Below are 22,245 nucleotides of genomic sequence, written 5' to 3'. Positions count from 1 at the left end.
AAGGAGCCTTGGACAAGTGATAATGTTGGCAACCCTAAAAGACAGGTAAGAAAAAGTAGAAAGCAAAGTTTAACTTTGCTGAGAAAGATTTCAATTTAACAGCTATAAACTTCCAGAAAATGCAACAACTATTGGCTTTTATAACAGAAATCCCTGTAGGAAAAATAACTATTAGTCTGATATTATACAGCCACAAACCTACTTTTTAACCATAGAAACATACTAATTTTAGGTAATACTTTTATAAAGCTTATTTAAGTGCAAAGTACTTTTCTAAGTACTATGCAGATATTAATTCATTTAATTTCATAACAATCTTACATTGCTATCCCCATTTTACAGATGAGTAAATTAAGGTGTGGAAATATTAGGAAATTTGCCCAAGATCACAAAACTAGTAAGAGGTGGAGCCAAGATTCAAACCTAGGCAGTTTGGCTCCAGAGTTTGTACAATTAACCACTAAGCTGTACTGTTTCAAACATAATTTTTATACGTCTTATGCTTTTATTAATGTAATGTCTATTAAGGCAACATTTCTTAAGAATGCATCTCAGTTATTTCAGCAGAACAGCTTGTATTTCCATTTTGACAGCTGCCCACTTCTCCCCTTGCTGCCTTTCTGCCAACCCTCTCACTGTGCCATCTGGAACAGTCTTTATTGTTACCAAATTACTCCAACATACTCATGTTCTGGTCCAAACAATAGCTCTCACCTCCTTGCCTTCATTTAAATCCAGTTCTTTCCTTCATACCCCTCAGGTGAAGGAAAGGAGAATGAAGATTAATAAGGTTTTCCTACTCCTCAGTTCTGTTCCAAACCAAAATCATCTACCTTTTCATAAAAAATATTTCTTTGGAGTTTTATATCACCTGGTTACAGTGCCCTCTGTTCTTGCCGCTGTCATCTACCAAACGCTCAGATACCCGTTGTCAACACACACGCGCGCATGCACACACATACACACTTTATTGAAGCTTTCAGCATCATGGTCTTCTTCACCACTCTTAGTTCCACCATTGTCCAGTCAACATCAATGTATATGAGGATGAGGTATCCGTTTCTCATGTATTTAGTTTCCTGAGCGCTTCTATTCAATGATTATCACCTGCACATCATTTTAGCAATTTCCTTCCATGACCATGTCCTGGACATTTATAACCTGGATTTATTCCAGCTCTAAATCATAAACTCTAATATTCTAACCACAAATTCCTATTCTTCCAATTCCTTCACTCACCTACCATGAATAATGCACTGCTATTCTTCAATCTTATCCAGATTCTCAACCCTGAACCATTCGATTTTCCCCCCAAACTTACAAGTTCTTTTTGGTTTCACTTTCTTCCCTTCTTCTAAGGATTTCACAGTTCATCTTTCTATTATTTTTCCAATATACTCAACTCTTTTGCCCACTTTGTCTTTCATCCAACTGATCCTGCAGAACGTTAACCCAAAAACAATCTGGGTATTTGCTTCTCCAAATCCCTAGCTTCTACGTGTTTCTGGGAATCATACAGTCCAGTCCTAAGGCTTGTTGCAAAAGGCTCTGGCCTCAGTGGAGTCTTCAATGAGTTCCACTTTCTCCTTCTCTTTCCCCACAGTGGCTGTCCAAAATACCTTTCTCCACAAACATCTTATACAACCCCCTTCTCTCTTATCCTCCAATCCCCCGCCCCAGTCTCCCAGTTCTTTCTCAGCCTGTAGCCTGGCTTCTTATGTAAAAGAAAAAAACTCTATATCTATAGGTAATAAATTACTCAAATGACACTCCAGTTATCTAAAAATGAACCTCCACCTACAGGTACTAAATTTCTTACTTCATGCTTGTCTCAATGGAAGAAATTGTTTTCCTACTCAAGGATCATAGCAAGCATTCAAGAAATATTGGACAGAAAAAAAAAAAAGGGAAGAGAAAGGAAAGTAAAATAGAGCGAGGGAGAGAGGGTGGAACAAAGAGATTACAAAAGCCAGGAAAAATAAAGATCTTATAGAAATTTAGAAGAGTTTTCTTTTAATAGTCACATTTTTCTTAATAGACAACAAAATATACAGATCTGGTTTGAACAGATATTCTGGTGATGGATTCTAGAATACGTTTCTACAGCAACTTTTAAAAGAGCTACTACGCTAATGGGAATGTTAGAAGCCTGGGGCCATATCAGAATTCAATATTCAATAGAGTAAGATTCAATTGCATAGGTAACTATTACTTGTGTTTGAAATGTCTTTGAATTTTGAAACATAAAGTTATGAGAACACAATTGTTCTATAAAGCTAAAGTCCCATTAATTAAACATTTTCACTCTGATTAGCAATGCAACAGTTATCCATATACCAATATAAAGAAAATTCTTAAGATTCATTATCAGTAATATGCAACTGAGGGAAAGAAAGAATGTTTTACTTCTTCTATATTATTTAGTCTTTCATAAACAGTCATTCTTTTCCACATTCAAATTTCTACATTCAAATGCCACAAAGGGAAATTTTAGCTTTGTTCAAGCAACGACTTCACAGTGACCCCCAGTGGTAAAAGCACTGAACATGTCAGTTTTAGTAATCCACACTAGTGGTCTGTCACACTGATAAAATCTTGATGACAATAATAAGTTCCATTTTAATAGCATGTTCACTGTTGCCAATGGCTTCACATTTTTCTCTCTCATTCTTATTTTTAAAAAGAATTAAACATATATTTATAGACATATCTATATTCAAGTCCTAAATCTATTCTCTTTCTTTTTCAGAGTAAAATTCATAATAAAGGCTATTCTGTTTTTCCCAATAAAAACAGTATACCAAGTAGAACACATTTTTGTAAAAAAAAAAAAAAAAAAAAAAGCGTTTTTAATCCTATAGGATGAATTTTTTGTTGCATTTCCAATTCTAGGGTTCAACTTACTTTTCTATGATATACATAAATCTGAATACAATAATTTCTGTGTATATATATAATCTTAGATATAATTCTAAGACAACACGCATTTTTAAAGCTTAAATGGAAATTCATCTCTACGCTTAGGCAAGCCTATTTATCAACCTCGGACAAACTACTCTCTTTGTAAAGGGGCTGATTACTAACATAAGATTCAACATATTCACTCAAGCTGTGAATGCATGAAACTCTGAAATTCAAGTACAAATGCAAAATAGAAACATGAAATTGAAACATGCATCCATAATTCTCAGACTTCAGAGTATAGTACTATAATGATATAGTCCATATACCTCCTATCAAAGTCCTGATCGCACTGTAAAGTCATGTGTATCCGTGGTCCCCTTCGCTAGAGCAGACATCCAACACAATCCTTGTTCAAGCCTAGTACATAGTAGATGTTAAAAGAACGATCGGGCAGGACTGATGTAAAACAACTTTTTCAAAGTTTTTGGTTCAAATGTTTTGGTTTTAGCCTCTATTTCTAGCACTTTCTCCATTTGAAAAAAAAAAATTTAAGAGTCTCACTCATGTGAAAGATAAGCCCAAAAGCATATCCCTTAAGAAGTCAAAACACGCCTTCTATGAGTTAACACACTAAGTTATTTCTTCTTAAAGAATAAGATAGCTTCACAAATATTAACTGACTCAATATCAGGGTTTGTACTCTTGATTCAATTACTTAATATCTACAGTCCATCATCTATATCTGTGGATGAAAACCTACAGGTGAGGAGGGTGGACTATGCTGTTTTATGTAAAGACTTGAACATCTGTGGATTTTGGTATCTGTGAGGGCTCTTGGAAGCAATTCCACAGGGGTACCAAAGGACAACTGTATTAATTCTTTTTAATACGGTCAAGAATTTAATCTAAGAATGTCAAGGTAGGAGTTCCCGTCATGGCTCAGTGGTTAACGAATCCGACTAGGAACCATGAGGTTGTGGGTTCGATCCCCGGCCTTGCTCAGTGGGTGAAGGATCCAGCGTTGCCGTGAGCTGTGGTGTAGGTCGGATCCCGTGTTGCTGTGGCTCTGGCGTAAGCCAGCGGCTATGGCTCTGATTAGACCCCTAGCCTGGAAACCTCCACATGCCATGAGTGCAGCACTAGAAAAGACAGAAAGACAAAAATAAATAAATAAATAATAAAAAAAATTAAAAAAAAAAAAAGAATGTCAAGGTAAAATGGGAATCCAATTAGGAAAAAAGAGCTGCAAAGACATAGACACTGGCTGGAAAATAGATTTTCTCCATGGATTGCTCTTACATTTGCATTTTATAAATATATTCACCATATTCTGAATGCTGGCTTAATGCCTGGAAGCTTGGCGCTTCTGTTGGACTGAACAGCATCTCTAGCATCTCCATAACAGACAGAAAAGTAAATGCTTTGGCAACTGCTAAGTGTTGCCAAAGGTCAATGAGTATCAGCTTACATCACCTACAGACTTTTAACTTTTTCCAGATTGAAGAGGGAGACCTGAGGAAAGGCAAAACCTCGAGGAGGTAGGTTGGACACACGTCCATAAAACAAAAAAAGTCTGCCTCCAGCTTCCTGGTAAATTCTAACCAATTCACAAATTTCACCTCAAGAGAAAATGGTGCCCTCTTTCCCAAAGAGGTCTAACTCTCCTCTTGGAGTGTTTTTTATACTTCAGGAAGACCTCTGGTCATGCTAGATTTAGAAATGAAATTCATTTGCTGTGAAGTAAGTCACCATAAAAGGAATTTCCAGACACATGTGCCTCCTAAGTGAGGGCTTTGAACAGCTATTGTAGACGACAAGCTTTATAGGTAAATGCTAAAATACTGCTGTGCCCAAAAGATAAAAGGCACAATGAGTGTCTTCATGGGTAATGAACTCATGCTCAAGTAATAAATCAATATCACTGTTGGGACTAACTCTTCTGCTTTTTATACAGAAAGTGTGAGTACCTCTTCATGACAAACTGCTCAGCTAGGTTATAGCAGTACCTATAAAACACAGAGATGTTAGTGTCACTTCTAGCCATGTTGAACAGCAGTGTAAACATGGTGTCTTAACTATATGACTATTAGAACTTCTCAGGATAGGTGGATATTACACCATCATAAATAAACTCAGTATATTAAAAGCCTTCTCTCCACCAATCGATCTAACCAACTTTGTCTATAACCATATCCTCTGCCTTTCCTATTCTTAAAATGGAGAACAATCCAGTTCTCTTCTTACAGCAAGGACTACCACAGGTGCCCCATATAATATCTCCACTTCCCTTAATCAAGAATTAGTCTCATCTATTTATCCAATCTTTATCCTGCTTCCCCTACATTTATGCCATCTCTATTTTCTTTACCAATTTTCTCTCTCTTCTGGTCCATTCTTATCAACACACAATCATGCTATTATTATCCCCAATCTTTCAAAAAACATTCCCTTGGAGGTCCCACTGTGGCACATCAGGATGGGCAGTGTCTCTGTAGTGCTGGGATGCAGGTTGAATCCCTAGCTCTGCACAGTGGGTTAAGGATCCAGCATTGCTGCAGCTGCAGATAGGTTGCAACTACAGCTCAGATCTGATCCCTGGCCCAGAAACTCCATATGCCACAGGGTGGTCAAAAAAAAAAAAAAAAATTCCCCTGAACTTAAACTATTAGTGTCCCATTTTTCTGCTTTCCTCTACAATAAAACTTGGAAAAGCTGTCTGTATTCTGTCTGCACTTCCTTATATCCAAGTTTCTTTTGAACTTTCTCATAAGAGACTTTCCTACCAAACCCTATTCATCAAGGTCAGCAATGACTTTCATGTACCAAATCCAATGGTTAATTTTCTACCCTCATCTCCATTAGATGAGAACATGGAAGTCTGGTTTGGATACAAAAATTGAAAGTAATGATGATTAGACCCAGTTCAAGGCTGTTTTCTTTCTGTTTACTACTTAATCTTCCAGGAAGCAATGGAAAGAATTTATACACCAAGAATTCAAGCACCTGAATGGATTCAGCTTCTCAGCACTTCCCTGGTTCCTCACAGAGGAGTACTATAAGTCTGAAGCTGAGTAATAGCTGTGAGACAAGGCAAGTCAGAGAGGCAAAGAAATATGGATGCACTGTCTTTTATGCCATTCTATTAGGTGCACCACTTCACTACAATGTAAGGGAAATCCTATTACCCTATACTTAGCAATTCCTATGTGTCATTTCTTACTGTGTTATTGGGCTTCCTTACAACGTCTGAGGAATGGAATCGGCCTTGACCTACCAAATCACCCACTTCATCTCTCAGCCGCTTTTGGCACAATCACAATGTCCTTCTAGCTTTTGTTTTTGGCCGCGCCCTTGGCATGCAAAAGCTCCCAGGCTAGGGATCTTGGTGAGCCACAGCAGGGACAAAGCCAGATCCTTACTTGCAAGGTCACCAGGGGATTCCCACAATGTCCTTTTGAAACCCTCTTTTCCCATGGATTCTGGAATACCATACCTACTCGGGTTTCTACCACTTCTCAGTCCCCTTTGCTTTTTCTCCTCACCTCCACCACTACTAAAATACCGGAGGGCCCCAGCACTGCTTCCTTGGTCTTCCTACTCTAATCTACATTTATCAACTAGTCTCAAAAAATTAGATATTATCTGAATTAGCTCCTTAGGGATGTCACAACAAATTACCACAAAGTGGTGATTTAAACACAATAGGAATTTATTTTCTCGCAGTTCTGGTGCTCAGGAATCTGAAATTAAGGTGTCAGCAGGGTCATAATCATTCCCACAAAACTCTAGAGGAGGACCCTTCCTTGCCTTTCCTAACTTCTGGAGGCTCTTGGAATTCCTTGGCTGCCAGCCTAGTTCCAATCTCTGCCTCCAACTTGGCATGGCCTTCTCCGTATCTCTCCCAAACCTCCCTCTCTTTTCTCCTACACAGACACTAGACATTGGATTTCGGAAGCATTGTAAATCAAGGATTACCTCATCTCAAGATTCTTTTTTTTTTGTTTGTTTGTTTTGGGGGGTCACACCCGTGGCGTATGGAGGTTCCCAGGCTAGGGGTTCAATCAGAGCTGTAGCCACTGGCCTACACCACAGCCACAGCAACATGGGATCTGAGCCGTGTCTGCGACCTATGCCACAGTTCATGGCAATGCCAGATCCTTAACCCACTGAGAGAGGCCAGGGATCGAACCTGTGTCTTCATGGATACTAGTCAGATTTGTTTCTGCTAAGCCACAATGGGAACTCCCCCAAGATTCTTAACCTAATTACCTTTGCAAAGACCCTGTTGCCAAATAAGGACACATTCAGAGGCAAGGGGATTAGACTTTAGACACATTTTTTGAGGGGATACAATTCAACTCACTATACCATGTCTGGGCTGATAGCTCCCAGAGTCATAACTCCAGCTTGAAACTCTCGCTTAAATTCCAATCTCTAACACCACATAGGTGTCTAATAAACATTCCAAACTTCACATGTCCACAAGAGAACACCTGATTCTCCCCTAAATATGTTTCTCTCCTAATATTCCCAATCTTACTAAATGGCATCACCATTTAACCTGTCCCTTTAGTTAAAACCCATGGAGTCATCTTTGACTCCTTTATTTTACTCACAGCAAGCCATCAGTAAACTAGCAGCTCTACTTTCAAAATTTATATTGAATCTGACAGGGTTTCCCCTCTGTACTGTTGCTCTGTTATTCTAAGCCACATCGTCTCTCTCCCCACGGAACTTCTTTGAAGGGGTAATCCAACTGATCTCCTTGTTTATACTCATGCCCCCTCTTTTAGTCATTTCTTCTCACAGCAGCCAGACCGACCTATGAAGACATAAATCAGATCTTATCTCTCTACCCTCAAACCCTCTAGTGGATACTCATCACACTTGGAACAAAACACAAGTCTCTGTCATGGCCCGGAAGACTCCACATGATCTGGGCCCACCTACCACTCTGATAGCAGAAAGTACTTCTCTTCCTCTCACAGAGCTCTCCCCTAGATGGCCTCCTTGCTGTCGCTTAACACGTCAAGCCAGTTCAACTCCCAATTCTTTGTGCTTGCAGTCCCCTTTACCTGGAATGCTCCCCCTTCAGATATTCCATCACTTTGCAGTTCTCTGCTCAAATGCTGCTTTCACAGACTGTCTGCCTAAAATTCCCAATCACTCTCTCTTCCCTTATCTCTTTTTTCCTCATAAGCACTCGTCACCACCAGATATTAAAGTAATCATTTATCTGTCATTTTGTTTGTTTCTTCCATTAGAATGTGAATTCCACAAGGCCAAGAATTTGTTTTGCCGAACTGTATTCATGATGCTCAAAATGGTACATGGCATATAGTAGTCGTTCATTAACTATTTGTTGAATAAATGAACAAGCAACTACAATGATCTTTTATAATTAGTTAAGGCAACATAACCATACTGAAAACTGATATGAAAAGTGAAAATCACATTAAACCAGTTGAATATAATGTTCACTGAGTGCTTTCGGGGAATAATGAAGGAGCAATCATGAGAAAATATAAGCAGGAACTCTCCCAAACCATTTTTTTATCTAGCATTTATAATATTTGCTCTAGAAGTTCAGTCTTTAAGTTTGTTAAGGGGTCACAACACATTGATGCAGAATATTCTAATAAACCTCTGTCTTAAAAAAAAGAATTATAAAGCAAACCTAATTCAACTTAACAATGTTTCACCAGGTTTGGTACCATCAAACTACATTATCAAGCTCTAATTTTACAAAAATATAACATATCTTCACAATTATCCCCAAATAAAGTGTTTAAAACACAGTTGCATGAGAAAGATAGACACTAGTATCAGGGATAGGTGGGCTCATATCATGATTCTGCTACTTACCAGCTGTCTAACTGTGAGCAAGTTATATACAGCTTCTCTAAGCTTGGCTCCTCTTATATAAAACTGGGCAATGACACCTACCTGACAGGAAACTTAATTTAAGGTTATAATATATGACACAAGGTGTTATTATACAACTCATTTCACTTGACTTAATATATGCTATGAGTCAAATCACATCCCCTCAAATATGAAAATGTTAATTTCATAAAGCAGATCCTCTCTATACCTTTTTCTGGGGACTTGTATGACCTCACACATAAGAGAACATGCCATGCAAACAAATAGCTCATTTTCTTTAAGTAGTAGAGAGCAACAAAAATAATCAGAAGTATGTACTAAGCATCTACTTAGTCGAAATACTCCACTGGTGATCCAGCATTTAGAACTAACACTATTGACCTTGAGCATTTTTATCAATAGATGCTTCATAAATGTCTACTGAACAACAAATTAATGAACTAACTCACTAAGGCAGTGATTGAATTCTTAATGTACCTGAGTAGAATTTGTAAATAGCTGGAGGAAATGTTCCTTAGGGGAATCAGTGCAGTCTCTCCACGGTGAGAATCCTAGCAATCCATAGTAAGAATTCTAGTCTGCCCCTTTCACTCTAAATTTATGAGCAGCAGCTGGCACAATGCCCTAAATACATCAAGAGACATTAAGGACAACCCTCCTTCCAGCCCCAACCCAGATAAGGTCTTCTTTCACCTACAGTTAATCTAGTAACTTGAAGGTGAATTTGAAATTATTATTATTTTTATGAAACATTATTAAAATATTCAAAATGATTCTATTATAATTCTAAGTATTATCAAGTCTAATTAATTTATATTAGTATAGACAGCAATTTGAATTACAGAATGATGCATTGTTTTATAAGTTTATTATTACTATAAATTACATACAATAAATAACAAAGTAGTGGAGTTCCTGTCGTGGCCCAGTGGAAACAAATATGACTACGATCCATGAGGATGCAGGTTCGATCCTTTGCCTCTCTCAGTTGGTTAGGGATCCAGCATTGCCGTGAGCTGTGGTGTAGGTCGCAGACGCAGCTCAGATCTGGTGTTGCTGTGGCTGTGGTGTAGGCCAGCAGCTACAGCTTCAACTAAACCCCTAGCCTGGGAACCTCCGTATGCCACAAGTGTGGCCCTAAACAAAGGGGGTAGGGATAACAAAGCAGTATCCTTTGAACATTTTCAAGAGGAAAGTATTACTAGCATTTGTTTGGGTTTTTATTCTGATTTAAATATTTATTCCTCAAATACAAAACAATGTTGAACATGCACATCCCGTAATGTCCCAGCCATCTGGCCTTCAGTCAGAATTGCGAGCATTTGGCTAGCCATTTAGCGTTAGAGTTATCTTCACAAATAAATTTATCTTATTTAACTATCATAGCAACATTTTGAGATAAGATTTATTACAATTTCATGTCATTTTAGAGTTGAGGTAATAAAATTCAAAGTTAAATAACCTGTCCAAGAACATACAACCAGAAAGTAACACATCTGTGTTCTTTCATCTATACCCTTTAACAAGGCAATTAACTGAAGTGTGGTCTGATGAAATAGAAGGAGCACTAGATAAGGAGGAAGGGGCCACCACAAATGCACGATGTGATTGCAGGCATCTTATTCAACACTGTGTATGTCTCCTGAGTAAATTTCTTCAACCCAAAATAGGACCTCATCCCAACCAACTTCACAGTATTCTGGTGAAACCAAGGTATGTTAAGAGTACTTTGAGGAGTTCCCGTCGTGGCTCAGTGGTTAACGAATCCGACTAGGAACCATGAGGTTGCGGGCTCGGTCCCTGCCCTTGCTCAGTGGGTTAACGATCCAGCGTTGCCGTGAGCTGTGGTGTAGGTTGCAGACGCGGCTCGGATCCTGCGTTGCTGTGGCTCTGGTGTAGGCTGGTGGCTACAGCTCCGATTCAACCCCTGGCCTGGGAACCTCCATATGCCGCGGGAGCGGCCCAAGAAATGGCAAAAAGACAAAAAGAAAAAAAGAAAAAAAAGAGTACTTTGAAAAGTTAAGACCCCTATACCAGGAAAAATATATATAAATTATTATGTAATTCTTAACAATAGGGATTTGACCTTTTAAATAATGTAGCCATTCACCTTGGTTTTGTTAAAAATGCTCATTTAGTCAGTAAAGACATTTTTCACAAATGATGTAAGATATGACCCTGACCTTATAAATTTGTGACATTCTATGTATATTAGAATAATTCATCATGAAACTTATATAAAACATATATAGCTATATCCCAGCATTACAGTAACATTTATTTTATAAAAGATTTTATTTTAATTACATTATGCAAATAATATATAGTTAACATCTCAACATAAACATCCTTCTCAAGCATATATTCAAATAGACTTGAGTCCTGCTTAGGTGAAAATGAACTGTCCCTATCAAATAGGCTTAATTTAGTGCAAAGTACCTACTGCCTAAAATAGACCACCCCTCATAAAAATATATAATTATGTACCTTGGTGGATAAGACTGCAATTCGGATACCTTGAATTAAGAATCATCCTCTGTGTGTACATATATAGACGAATCTCTTTGTGGTACATCAGGAAATTATCACATTGTAAATCAACTATACTTCGATAAAACTTTAAAAAATGAAAAACAAAACGAAACAAAAAGAGTGGCCCCCATTATCTAAATAGGTCATCATCTTTAGCTAATGGTAAAACTTCAGGAGAGACATACATGAAGTGATAAAAACAGGTCGCTTCCAAGCCAACCAAATCAATGCTGAAGACTAACAGGGTAAGAGATGCCACAACCAGATTCTAATTCAGCTGTATTCTATATGAAAATTTCCTGATTATTAAAGTTATTTAAGATTAAAATGAAGAATATTGGAATGGAATAAGGGATGGTGGAATAAGTACCTCTGAAAAGAACATTCCTCCATAAAAGCAATAAGAATACTGGCAAAAAAATTATCAAAATCAGCTTTTTCAGAACTCTCAAGAGTAACCAAAGGCTTACAACAAATTGAAGGGCATTTATTCAACAAAAATTCTGGATCACAAGAAGAACAGAGATTCGTGATGTTTTAACTTTCCTTATTCCCATTTCCCTCTCCTTTCACAATCACAGTGAAAGCCAGCAGCCAGCAACTATTAGAAGGGACAAAATGAGGTTGAAATACACCAAAAATACAACTTTTAGAGAACTATAATTATTTAACCTGCCTAGTAATTCTCTAAAAATATCTATTCATAGAGCTTTTCTTTATTTGGCCCTGACTCAGAGCTTACTCAGTACCAATAGCTTTTCTCCGATGAAGTATACTGAAAACAGTCAGTAGTAACTGTTTAATATCACTGCTGCCTTAGGCAGCAATAACAGTTGGAGGAAAAAAAAAAGTGACCGAAAAACTTAAAAGGAAAATCAGAGAATGAAATAACCATAAGGTCCTTTGAATTTTGTATAATCTAGAATCTAGAAGGCTACATGTATGTCTGGGACTATGCACATTCTCAGGAAAGACCTCACAAGGACCGAACTCTCACCTCTGCCTAACCTTAAGGCTTTACATAAGCAGGATGTGGAGGTTAAGGCAGAGCTAAAAAACTGCCAGAGCACTAAAAGCATATTCCAAAATGCACATCAAACCCTTCTGCACTTGCTGGAAGACTTCTTGACCCTAAGCATTTGAGAAAATCTTGTCCAATAATTAACTGACCAATAAGAAGATTTTGAGTAAGTATCTTAATGACCCCACACAATAAAGAATAGAGACTTACAGAATTAATTTAGGAAAATTACTAAGCTAACAAATAACCACAACAACAATAATAAACAACAACAAAAACAAACACTGGGGAAAGAAATGACTCTGATTTGGGGTGTGGCCACAATATATTACTTAAAATGTTCCATTTTCAACAAAATATTATAAGACATGCAAAGAAAGTAAGTCTCATACACAGGAAGATAAGCATTCAGTAGAAACTGCCTCTGAGTAAACTCAAACACAGATGTTCAAGCAGCTATTTTAAATATGTTCAAAAAACTAAAGGAAGCCGTATCTAAATAAGAAGAGAATGGTGTTTCACCAAATATAGAGTATCAATAAAGATACAGAAGTTATTTTAAATAAATAGAAATTATGAAGGTGGAAACTGAAATAATAGGAATTTTAAAATTCCCTGGAGAGGAGTTCCCGTCGTGGCGCAGTGGTTAACGAATCCGACTAGGAACCATGAGGTTACGGGTTCGATCCCTGCCCTTGCTCAGTGGGTTAACGATCCGGCGTTGCCGTGAGCTGTGGTGTAGGTTGCAGACGCGGCTCGGATCCCACGTTGCTGTGGCTCTGGCATAGGCCGGTGGCTACAGCTCTGATTCAACCCCTGGCCTGGGAACCTCCATATGCCACGGGAGCGGCCCAAGAAATAGCAACAACAACAACAAAAGACAAAAGACAAAAATAAAATAAAATAAAATAAAAAATTCCCTGGAGAGATTCAAGAGCAGATCTGATCAGGTAAAAGAAATACTCAGCAAACCTGAAGACAGGTAAATTCAGATTGTTTCTCCCATTTGAGGCTCAGAAAGAGCAAAAACATAAAGAAGTAAATGAACATAGCCCCAGAGAGCTGTATGATACATCAAAAGTACCAAATACATTTAATGGAATCTCATAAAGAGAAGGGGAGTAAAGAATAGTTAAATAAATGAAGGCTGCAAATGTCTAAAATTTGACCAAAAAATCAATGTACACATACAAAAAAATCAACAAACTCCAAAGAGAATAAAAATCAAAGATATTCATCTATAAACATCATAAACATTCAAAAGATAAAAAAGGAAATCTTCAGAGAGCAAGAGAGAAGAGATTCATAATGTTCAAGGGCTCCTCAATGATATTAGCAGATGACTTCTCATCAAAAACTACAGAGGTCAGAAGGCAGTGAGGAGATATACTCAAAATGGTGAAAGAAAGACTACAACTAAGAACTTTCTTCAAAAGTTAAAGAGGGAGTTCCCGTCGTGGCGCAGTGGTTAACGAATCCGACTAGGAACCATGAGGTTGCGGGTTGGTCCTGCCTTGCTCAGTGGGTTAACGATCCGGCGTTGCCGTGAGCTGTGGTGTAGGTTGCAGACGCGGCTCGGATCCGCGTTGCTGTGGCTCTGGCGTAGGCCGGTGGCTACAGCTCCGATTCAACCCTAGCCTGGAACTCCATATGCCGGGAGCGCCAAGAAATAGCAACAATAACAACAAAAAAAAAAAAAAGACAAAAGACAGAGGTGCTTGGAGAAATTATTAATCACCTGTCACCAGCGTGAAAAAAAAAAAAAAAAAAAAAAAAAAAAAAAAGTTAAAGAGAAGTTAAGAGATTGCCCAGATAAATAAAAACTGAAAGAATCCCTCACTAGAAAATTTACCCCATAACAGATACTAGCTGAAGCCCTTCAGGCTAAAATGAAAAGACACTAGATAGTAACTCCAATCCACACAAAGAAATAAAGAACACTGGTGAAGTTAACTAAGTTGACCCTCTGTATCCATGGTTTCCACATTCATGGATTCAACCAACTGTAGATCAAAAATAGAAAAAAAAAAAAAAAAAAAAAAAAAAACAACTTCCAGAGTTCCCAAAATGAAGACTTGAATTTATCACACACCAGAAACTACTTACATAGTATTTATATCGTATTAGGGATTATAAGTAATTCAGAGATAATTTAAAGTATGCAGGAGGATGTACGTAGGTTATATTCAAATACTACACTGCTTTATACAAGGAACTTGGGCATCTGCAGTTTGGGGTATGTATCCACTGGAGGTCCTGGAAATAATCCCCCATGGATACCAAAGGACAACTGTATAGAGGTAAATATAAAAAATATATAAATGTATCTATATAGTTTATTGAACTTTTTCTATCTAATCTAACAAACAACTGCATAAAAGCACCAATTATGTCTGTGTTGATGGGCATATGATATATAAAGACGTCATTTGTAGAACAATCATAACACAAAGGAAAGGGAGGGAATGGAGCTATACAGAAGCAAAAATTTTGCATACTGTTGAAATTTAATTGCTATTCATCTGAAGCAGGCTGTTATGAGAGGTTAATTGTAATCTCATGCCAGCCACTAAGAAAATAACTTCAAAATACTAAAATAAATTACAAGATGATTAAAATGATATACTAGAAAATATGCTTTAACAAAAATACGGTAATAAACAGAAAAACAGAAAAGAATAACACATATAGAAAACAGAAAAATGATAGGCATAAATTCTACATTCAGTAGTTACATGGAAATGGATTAACACTCAAATCGAAAGGCACATATTGATTGGTACAATGAGTTTCTTAAAAGCTGATCCAACTATATGCTGTCTACAAGAGACACATTTTATATTCAAGGAGCTAAGTAGGTAAAGGATGGAAAAAGATACACCAAGAAGATAGTAACCAAAAGGGTTAGAGAATTAAAAAAGAGAGTAGCGGGAGTTCCCGTCATGGCGCAGTGGTTAACGAATCCGACTAGGAACCATGAGGTTACGGGTTCGGTCCCTGCCCTTGCTCAGTGGGTTAACGATCCAGCGTTGCCGTGAGCTGTGGTGTAGGTTGCAGATGTGGCTCGGATCCCGCGTTGCTGTGGCTCTGGCGTAGGCCGGTGGCTACAGCTCTGATTCAACCCCTAGCCTGGGAACCTCCATATGCCACGGGAGCGGCCCAAGAAATAGCAACAACAACAACAAAAGACAAAAAAGACCAAAAAAAAAAAAAAAAAAAGAGTAGCTACACCAAACAAAACAGAATTTAAGATAAAAATTGTTACCAGAGACAAAAAAGAACATTTTATAATGATCAAAAGGTCACTCCATCAAGAAGACATAAGAAGTATAAAGATACCTAACAAGAGAGCCCTAAAATATAGAGCAAAAATTGACACAATTGAAGGGAGAAATAGATAATTCATCAGCAATAATGTGAGACTTTAATATCTCATTTTCAAGAAGAGAACAACCAGACAGAAGACCAAGAAGGAAACAGAAAATTTGAATAGTACTACAAACCAAATAGACCTAAAAAACATCTATCAGACACTCTACCAAACAACAGAAGAAAATGCATTTTTCTCAAATGCACATGGAACACTCTCCATGATAGATCACATGTTCAGCCATAAATCAAGTATCAATAAATTTAAAAGGACTGAAATAATACAAAGTATGTTCTCTCATCACATGAATGAAATTAGAAAACAACAGAAGAGAATTTGAGAAATTCACAAACATGGTGAAATTAAGCAATACACACCTAAATAACCAAAGCTGATGTCACCGATTTTCTTTCTTTTAACCCAAGTTGTAATTATAAGGAAAACTAGACCTATGAATCCAACATTAGAATGATTCAGTCTTCCCATAGAATGACTAGGAGGGCACAGAGGATACATCAAGGGTCAACCCCAATACACCTATCTGTATATATTATATTCTAAACTCGTCTTTCATAGAGTCCTACAGCTTCCTCTTTTCTCTATTTTAATAATTTTACCACATTGTGACCCCTATTGCTTTGGGCAAAAATTCAACCTCTTCTTTGGGAACTTGAGTGATGTTAGCACAAGCCAAAGCCGCATTGCAAATGCCAAAAGTGAGTCTCTAGTGAAGATCTAATCATCATACAAACCTCAAGCTTCTTGAATATAACAGTGTTCAGGAGTGTGAGAAATGAAATAATGATGAGAAAATAAATAATTAAGCCTGAGGTTAGCAAGGAACTTCTAATAACAAAACCAAAAGTTGCACTTACTAAGATCTTTCAGGCAATGAATTTGTCCTCCTTAGCAATCACTATATAAGCGTCAATAGACAAGAAAGTGGCACATGGTAGCATTCAGTATTTTCTCTATTTCTGGAAAATTATCAATTATCTGCAAAATTATCTGTGAATTGTCAGCAAAACTTTCAAAAATCTGTTCTTAGGACTACCATATACAGGATACAAAAAAATGGGGTAATGAGGTTCTATCTTTGACAAAGCAGGAGTTACAATGAGTCATAAAAAATGAGGGTCATTTGGAGTAAGTTCATAAACATTTACAGGGCAATTTTTTTTTTTTTTTTAATTTACGGCTGCACCTGCAGCATATGGAAGTTCCCAGGGTAGGGGTCGAATCAGAGCTGCAGTTGCCAGCCTACACCACAGCCACAGCAACTCCAGATCTGAGCTGCGTCTGCAACCTACACCACAGCTTGTGGCAATGCCAGATCCTTAACCCACTAAACAAGGCCAGGGATCAAACCCGCTTACTCATGGATACTAGTCTGGTTCTTAACCCACTGAGCCACAGTGGAAACTCCCACAGGGCAATTTTTAAGTGGTAGCTAATAAAAATAAGCTTGTAAAATAAGTCAGGTCTACGACAGGGGGAAAAAAGCCTCATTTAACTTTTTGGATACAGACTTATGGGAGACAGACTGGAAGATATTATTTGCACTCCTCCATGAAGTAAGAGTGGACTTTTCAGGGATTTGAATTGTGCTGCACTTGCTAAAAACCACTGATGGAAGTGCCATCTTTGTTTCTTTTTTTTTTTTTTTTTTGTCTTTTGTCTTTTTTTGTTGTTGTTGTTGCTATTTCTTGGGCTGCTCCTGCGGCATATGGAGGTTCCCAGGCTAGGGGTTGAATCAGAGCTGTAGCCACCGGCCTACGCCAGAGCCACAGCAACGCGGGATCCGAGCCGCGTCTGCAACCTACACCACAGCTCACGGCAACGCCGGATCGTTAACCCACTGAGCAAGGGCAGGGATCGAACCCGCAACCTCATGGTTCCTAGTCGGATTCGTTAACCACTGCGCCACGACGGGAACTCCGCCATCTTTGTTTCAATCAGATAATCTGGTTTTGTTTCTTGTGGGACAAGAAGGCCTCTGAGACAGGAGTTTTTAGCATCATATTTATAACTAGACTCCAGCCCCAATCCATCATCTGGCTCTTCCAAGCCACTGGTGCTGAAGAAGGAATCATAGTGATAGTCCCATCCAGCCATCTGGAACATCTACCTGTTTCGTTCTAAGGACCAATCTCAGGTTTGTTCGAGTAAGTTTACAAGAAGTAAACCAATCATTATTGCAGAACACTGCAAAGGTTCAAGAACTAAGGGCACCAAGGCTAGTGTAGGAAGAATTGAAAATAGAAGAACTGGGTGAAAAATTATATAGCTGGCTGTTAAATTTAAGGGTCCACCAGAACCTTTTTCCTATCTTGCATAATCACACGGTTATTCCTCCTCAACCTCAGCAGAACACTGAATATTTACTTTCAGAAGAGGATGAACCAGAGGGGACTTTGGACTCAAGAAGACCTTCAGGAACGTCATTATGAAAGCAGAGGGATTACTAAGAAGTCTACATGCTGAATAATGAGAACCACACCACCTGCCCCCAAGAACTCAATTCTTCCTCATAACCCTAAGACCACTGGACATCAGGCTTATACAAGACCAGCTCAAGAGAAAATACTCAAAGAATTTAACAGCAGCTGAGAAAGTTTCCTAACAAAATGACCAGGTCCCAGCCCAAGCACCCTATGGAAAAGCCTATTAGCAACTGAATCCCTTTCAAGCATACGCAGAGCTTCTATCAGGTTTTTAGTGCTCTACTCTTAACATCTACCCATGCAGCAAAAGACCACCAATCATTTGAAAAAGGCCTCTGACATCAAAGGCAATGACCAAAACAAACAACCAGGGGAAAAAAAGGACTCACAGACATGGTAGAATACAAAAGGAAAACCTCAAAAAGCGCTCATTAAAATCTTTAGAGAAAATATTGCACTAGAGAAACCAAGAACATGACGCTATTTTAAAAAATTAAAATGACATTTACAAAATAAGAAAATGCTGTAGGAACTTTTAAAATGATATCAGACATGAAAAATTAATTAGAGGAGCTGAAGATAAAGGAATAAACCTTCCAAAAAGTAGAACAAAAGGACAAATTATTGATAAAAGAGAAATTTTAAAAAAAAGGTTTAATCTAGGTGTTTTAACATGACAACAATAAGAATTTCAGATAAAGAGACCACAGAAAATGGGGCAAACTATTTTTTTTTTTTAATTCCTAGACTTGGAGAAGATGCATCTCCATCTTGAAAGGACACACTGCTAAGTGCCCTTCCATAATTTCTTAAACACACATGCAAAGACCCATTACTGAGGTCCCCTGTGGATAAATGATTACTCAGCTAAGAGAAAGAAAAAAAAAGCAAACAATAGCATAAATAAGGGACTCTTTAGATTCTTAAATGCCAATAACAGGTAGGTCTTTGCTTTTATAATATATGTCAAATAATTATAAACTAAATAATCTTACATGCATTAAAAGAACTTCCTATTTTAAAAGAAAAAAAACCCCAAAAAACAGAAAAGATGTTTTTATTGGAAGTATATTCAGATAACTCTTTAATAACTAAGGGGAGTATCTGAATTCTGTATTAGAAATTTCTTTTATCAGATCTTAAAATAAGTAGTTCATAACATTAGAAATGTCCATTTTCTTAGATCTCAACTAATTTTACATTCATTTATATAGATTTAGGCTATATTCCCCATATTTTTCTTTCTACATCTTAAGTACAAAAACATATTTTTCTTTCTAACTCAAATTCAAAAGATCTAACAATGTTAACAATTGCTAATTAATAGTGAAATCAAGTTATGAGAATTTGTGTTACTTTGAAATATATTCAATATACCCCAACTCTTAAAATTTTAAACTAATTCCTTTTCATCTATGGGCCACACACTCACCTTGAGGATCAACTTCTTTAGCTAGCTTCAATGCATCTGAGTTTGCAAGATCGGTGTTGGCTGGGGTAACAGCCAAAATCAGACAGTTCTCCCGGGTAATGAACTGCATAATCATTTCTCTGATCTGGTACTCAATATCTGGTGGCTGATCTCCCACAGGCACTTTAGTAATTCCAGGTAGGTCGATGAGGGTTAGATTTAACACTATGCAGAAAGGGGGAAAAAAGGTCTTACATACAACCTCAAGGCTGAAATATATCAACAACACAGAATCATCGTTTTAGTAGAAATAAAACAAGTTGAGCTTTATACGTATCTGCAGAACTCTAATTCACATGCATAGAACAAAAAAACAGAATTCAAAATGGTTTTGCAAGTTTTCTCTGTTTTTATGATATGATTGTGCTTGTTCAAATGATCATTTCAGCATGATTTAACAGGCACTGATTTGCATACCTAATAGTTTTCTCAGAGATCTGTCATATCTTTAACCGGGGGGGGGATGAAATTCAAATACTGAACAATAACTGAATATGCTGTCTCTCAGTCTTGCACTTTGCCTTCAAATGGTATAAAAATTCTCAGGGTAAGATTTGTGCTTCCCTTTAAAAGCATCTTATGTTATTTACAGTATTGACCACGTAGTCTATTGGAAAGCCATGAACCTCATGGGGTCTTGAGGTTAGTGTGCAGGTTATAGAGCCAGATTCCTGTAGCACCATTTGGGAGTGCAGGACACTACTGAGTCAGTGACTCCAGCCCTGACCTGGCTATCCCTCTCTATGCACACAAAAATGTTGCCACCATATCCTCTTGGGAAGTCATAATTGAGTGTATGTCATTCATGCTCCTTTTTAAAAGCAACAGAGCTGGATATAAGATCAGAGATCAAAATCTGCCCCACTAAAATATAAGTCAGAATGGAGGCTATTCTTGAATGTATCTGAGTTATGAACTAGTTATGTGATTTATAAGTTTCTGCTGACAATCTGGAAAAAAAAAAATCCCAGTTGATTCCTCAGGAAGAGACTAAATAGGAATATACAGGACTGGAAGAAGATTCATGAGGGAAGACTCAACCATAGAACCATGCACCCCTAAGACTTCTGCAAAGAATGAAGATATTAAAAATGGAAGTTTTCATGCATATCTCTTTAGACTTCTGAAAGTTCAAAGTAAACCTTTTTTAAATGAATTATTAATTTCTCTTTTAAAAGTCATCTCCTCCTGCCTCCCCATAAATAAATCGATGAGCTGTTGGGTCATACTGTTTACAGAAGTGACTAAGCATAACCCTAGAAACTTGGTATTTTTTTGAGAAAACAAACCATAGTCCATAAATAATGTACATTGATTAATATAGTGGAAATTTTCGAGTACAAGAATTTGGAATTTCGTTATTTTACTTACCATGTGGGGAATAGACTCGTAAATTAATGGGTACGGAGGAAATGCCTTTATTCATCCCAGTTACTCGATCTGTTTCTACTTCAATCTCATGGCGAACTTCATCAAAATCTGTAAATTTTTTTCCTTTGCAATGTAGAAATTCAGCATATTCTACAAAGATAAATTAATACAACCTAAATTTCATGTACTCTAGCAGTAATTACAAGGAAACAATGCTTCTTTAATTACAAGTCAAAGTATCTAATATTGTCTTTTCAGCCATCACAATTAGAGAACACAGCAGTTACTAAGAAGCACAATACTTTAGAAATATTAAACATAGCACAAATGCTAAGAATGCTAAATTTTCTAATTTGCAGAGAAGCAATTAAGTGTTATAAGCAGTGCTGAAACCATCTAGCCCATTAAATAAAGAGAATTTGGGGCCTCTGATAAAATAACAGCAACCAATTGTCAAAGAAATTAGATGCAGGATACACAAAAAGCCTACTTACTAATCCTATTAGCATGTCCTTTTTCAATATCACCACTTTATTATGATGGAATGCTAAATTATATAAATATAGCTTCAGAAGGAAAGACGATTTAGAAACAAAGTTCGCTTAATTCTTCTTAAAAATGTGGAACATTTTAGCTTTAAAATATACTATTCAAAATACAATACAAAATTCTGTAATTAAAAAGATATTTTCTCAAAAAAAATATTATATCAAAAAAACTATTTACCTGCAATCTTTTTTTTTTTAAAAAGTCAGTATCTATAGGCAGAAGGAAAAATTCTAAAATAACTACATAATATAAAATTAGGTTTTTTTTAAATTCGGAAACATCTTAAAACTGTTGTACTATCAACTTCTGTATCAGCTTCCAGTGGTGTCAAGTGTATGATAAATAACACATCTCAAAAAAAAGAGAACTGATACTACAAGAACTATAAAATTATAAAATTTTATAATTTTAACAAGGGAACAGACTTAACAAATATTTTAATTTCCCTAACAACTAGCTGAAAAATTAGACTAAGGCTAAGTATCTTGGGCTGAAGAGTTAGACTAAGGCTAAGTATCTTGGGCCCAGATATCAGCTGAAACAATTTTTGGTAGTCTTTCTACCATTCTCTACCATAAATATTTAACCTTCACCTACTACATGGCAAGCCCAATAGGGAGACAACTACAAGATGTGGTCCCCTGTCTTCAAATAGCCTAGCATCAGTGAACACAGGTAGCATGAAGTAAGTGCTGAT

The 22,245-nt window shown here is 37.1% G+C and overlaps 1 protein-coding gene across 15 annotated transcripts in view; it reads right to left on the bottom strand.

Moving 5' to 3' along the window:
- DNM3 (dynamin 3) overlaps positions 1-22,245 on the bottom strand; it is a 542,471-nt gene that overhangs the window by 393,741 nt on the left and 126,485 nt on the right. For all 15 annotated transcript variants that reach the window (XM_021063640.1, XM_021063637.1, XM_021063646.1 and 12 more), the window contains exons 3-4: positions 21,000-21,149; positions 19,590-19,793 (exon numbers count right to left, since the gene is read on the bottom strand). In XM_021063640.1, coding sequence (XP_020919299.1) covers positions 19,590-19,793; positions 21,000-21,149 — 354 coding nt within the window. The remainder of the gene's footprint in view (positions 1-19,589; positions 19,794-20,999; positions 21,150-22,245) is intronic.

The sequence above is a fragment of the Sus scrofa genome, chromosome 9, assembly GCF_000003025.6.
Source record: "Sus scrofa isolate TJ Tabasco breed Duroc chromosome 9, Sscrofa11.1, whole genome shotgun sequence".
Lineage (NCBI taxonomy): Eukaryota > Metazoa > Chordata > Mammalia > Artiodactyla > Suidae > Sus > Sus scrofa.
This window is presented reverse-complemented; position numbering and strand designations above follow the sequence as displayed.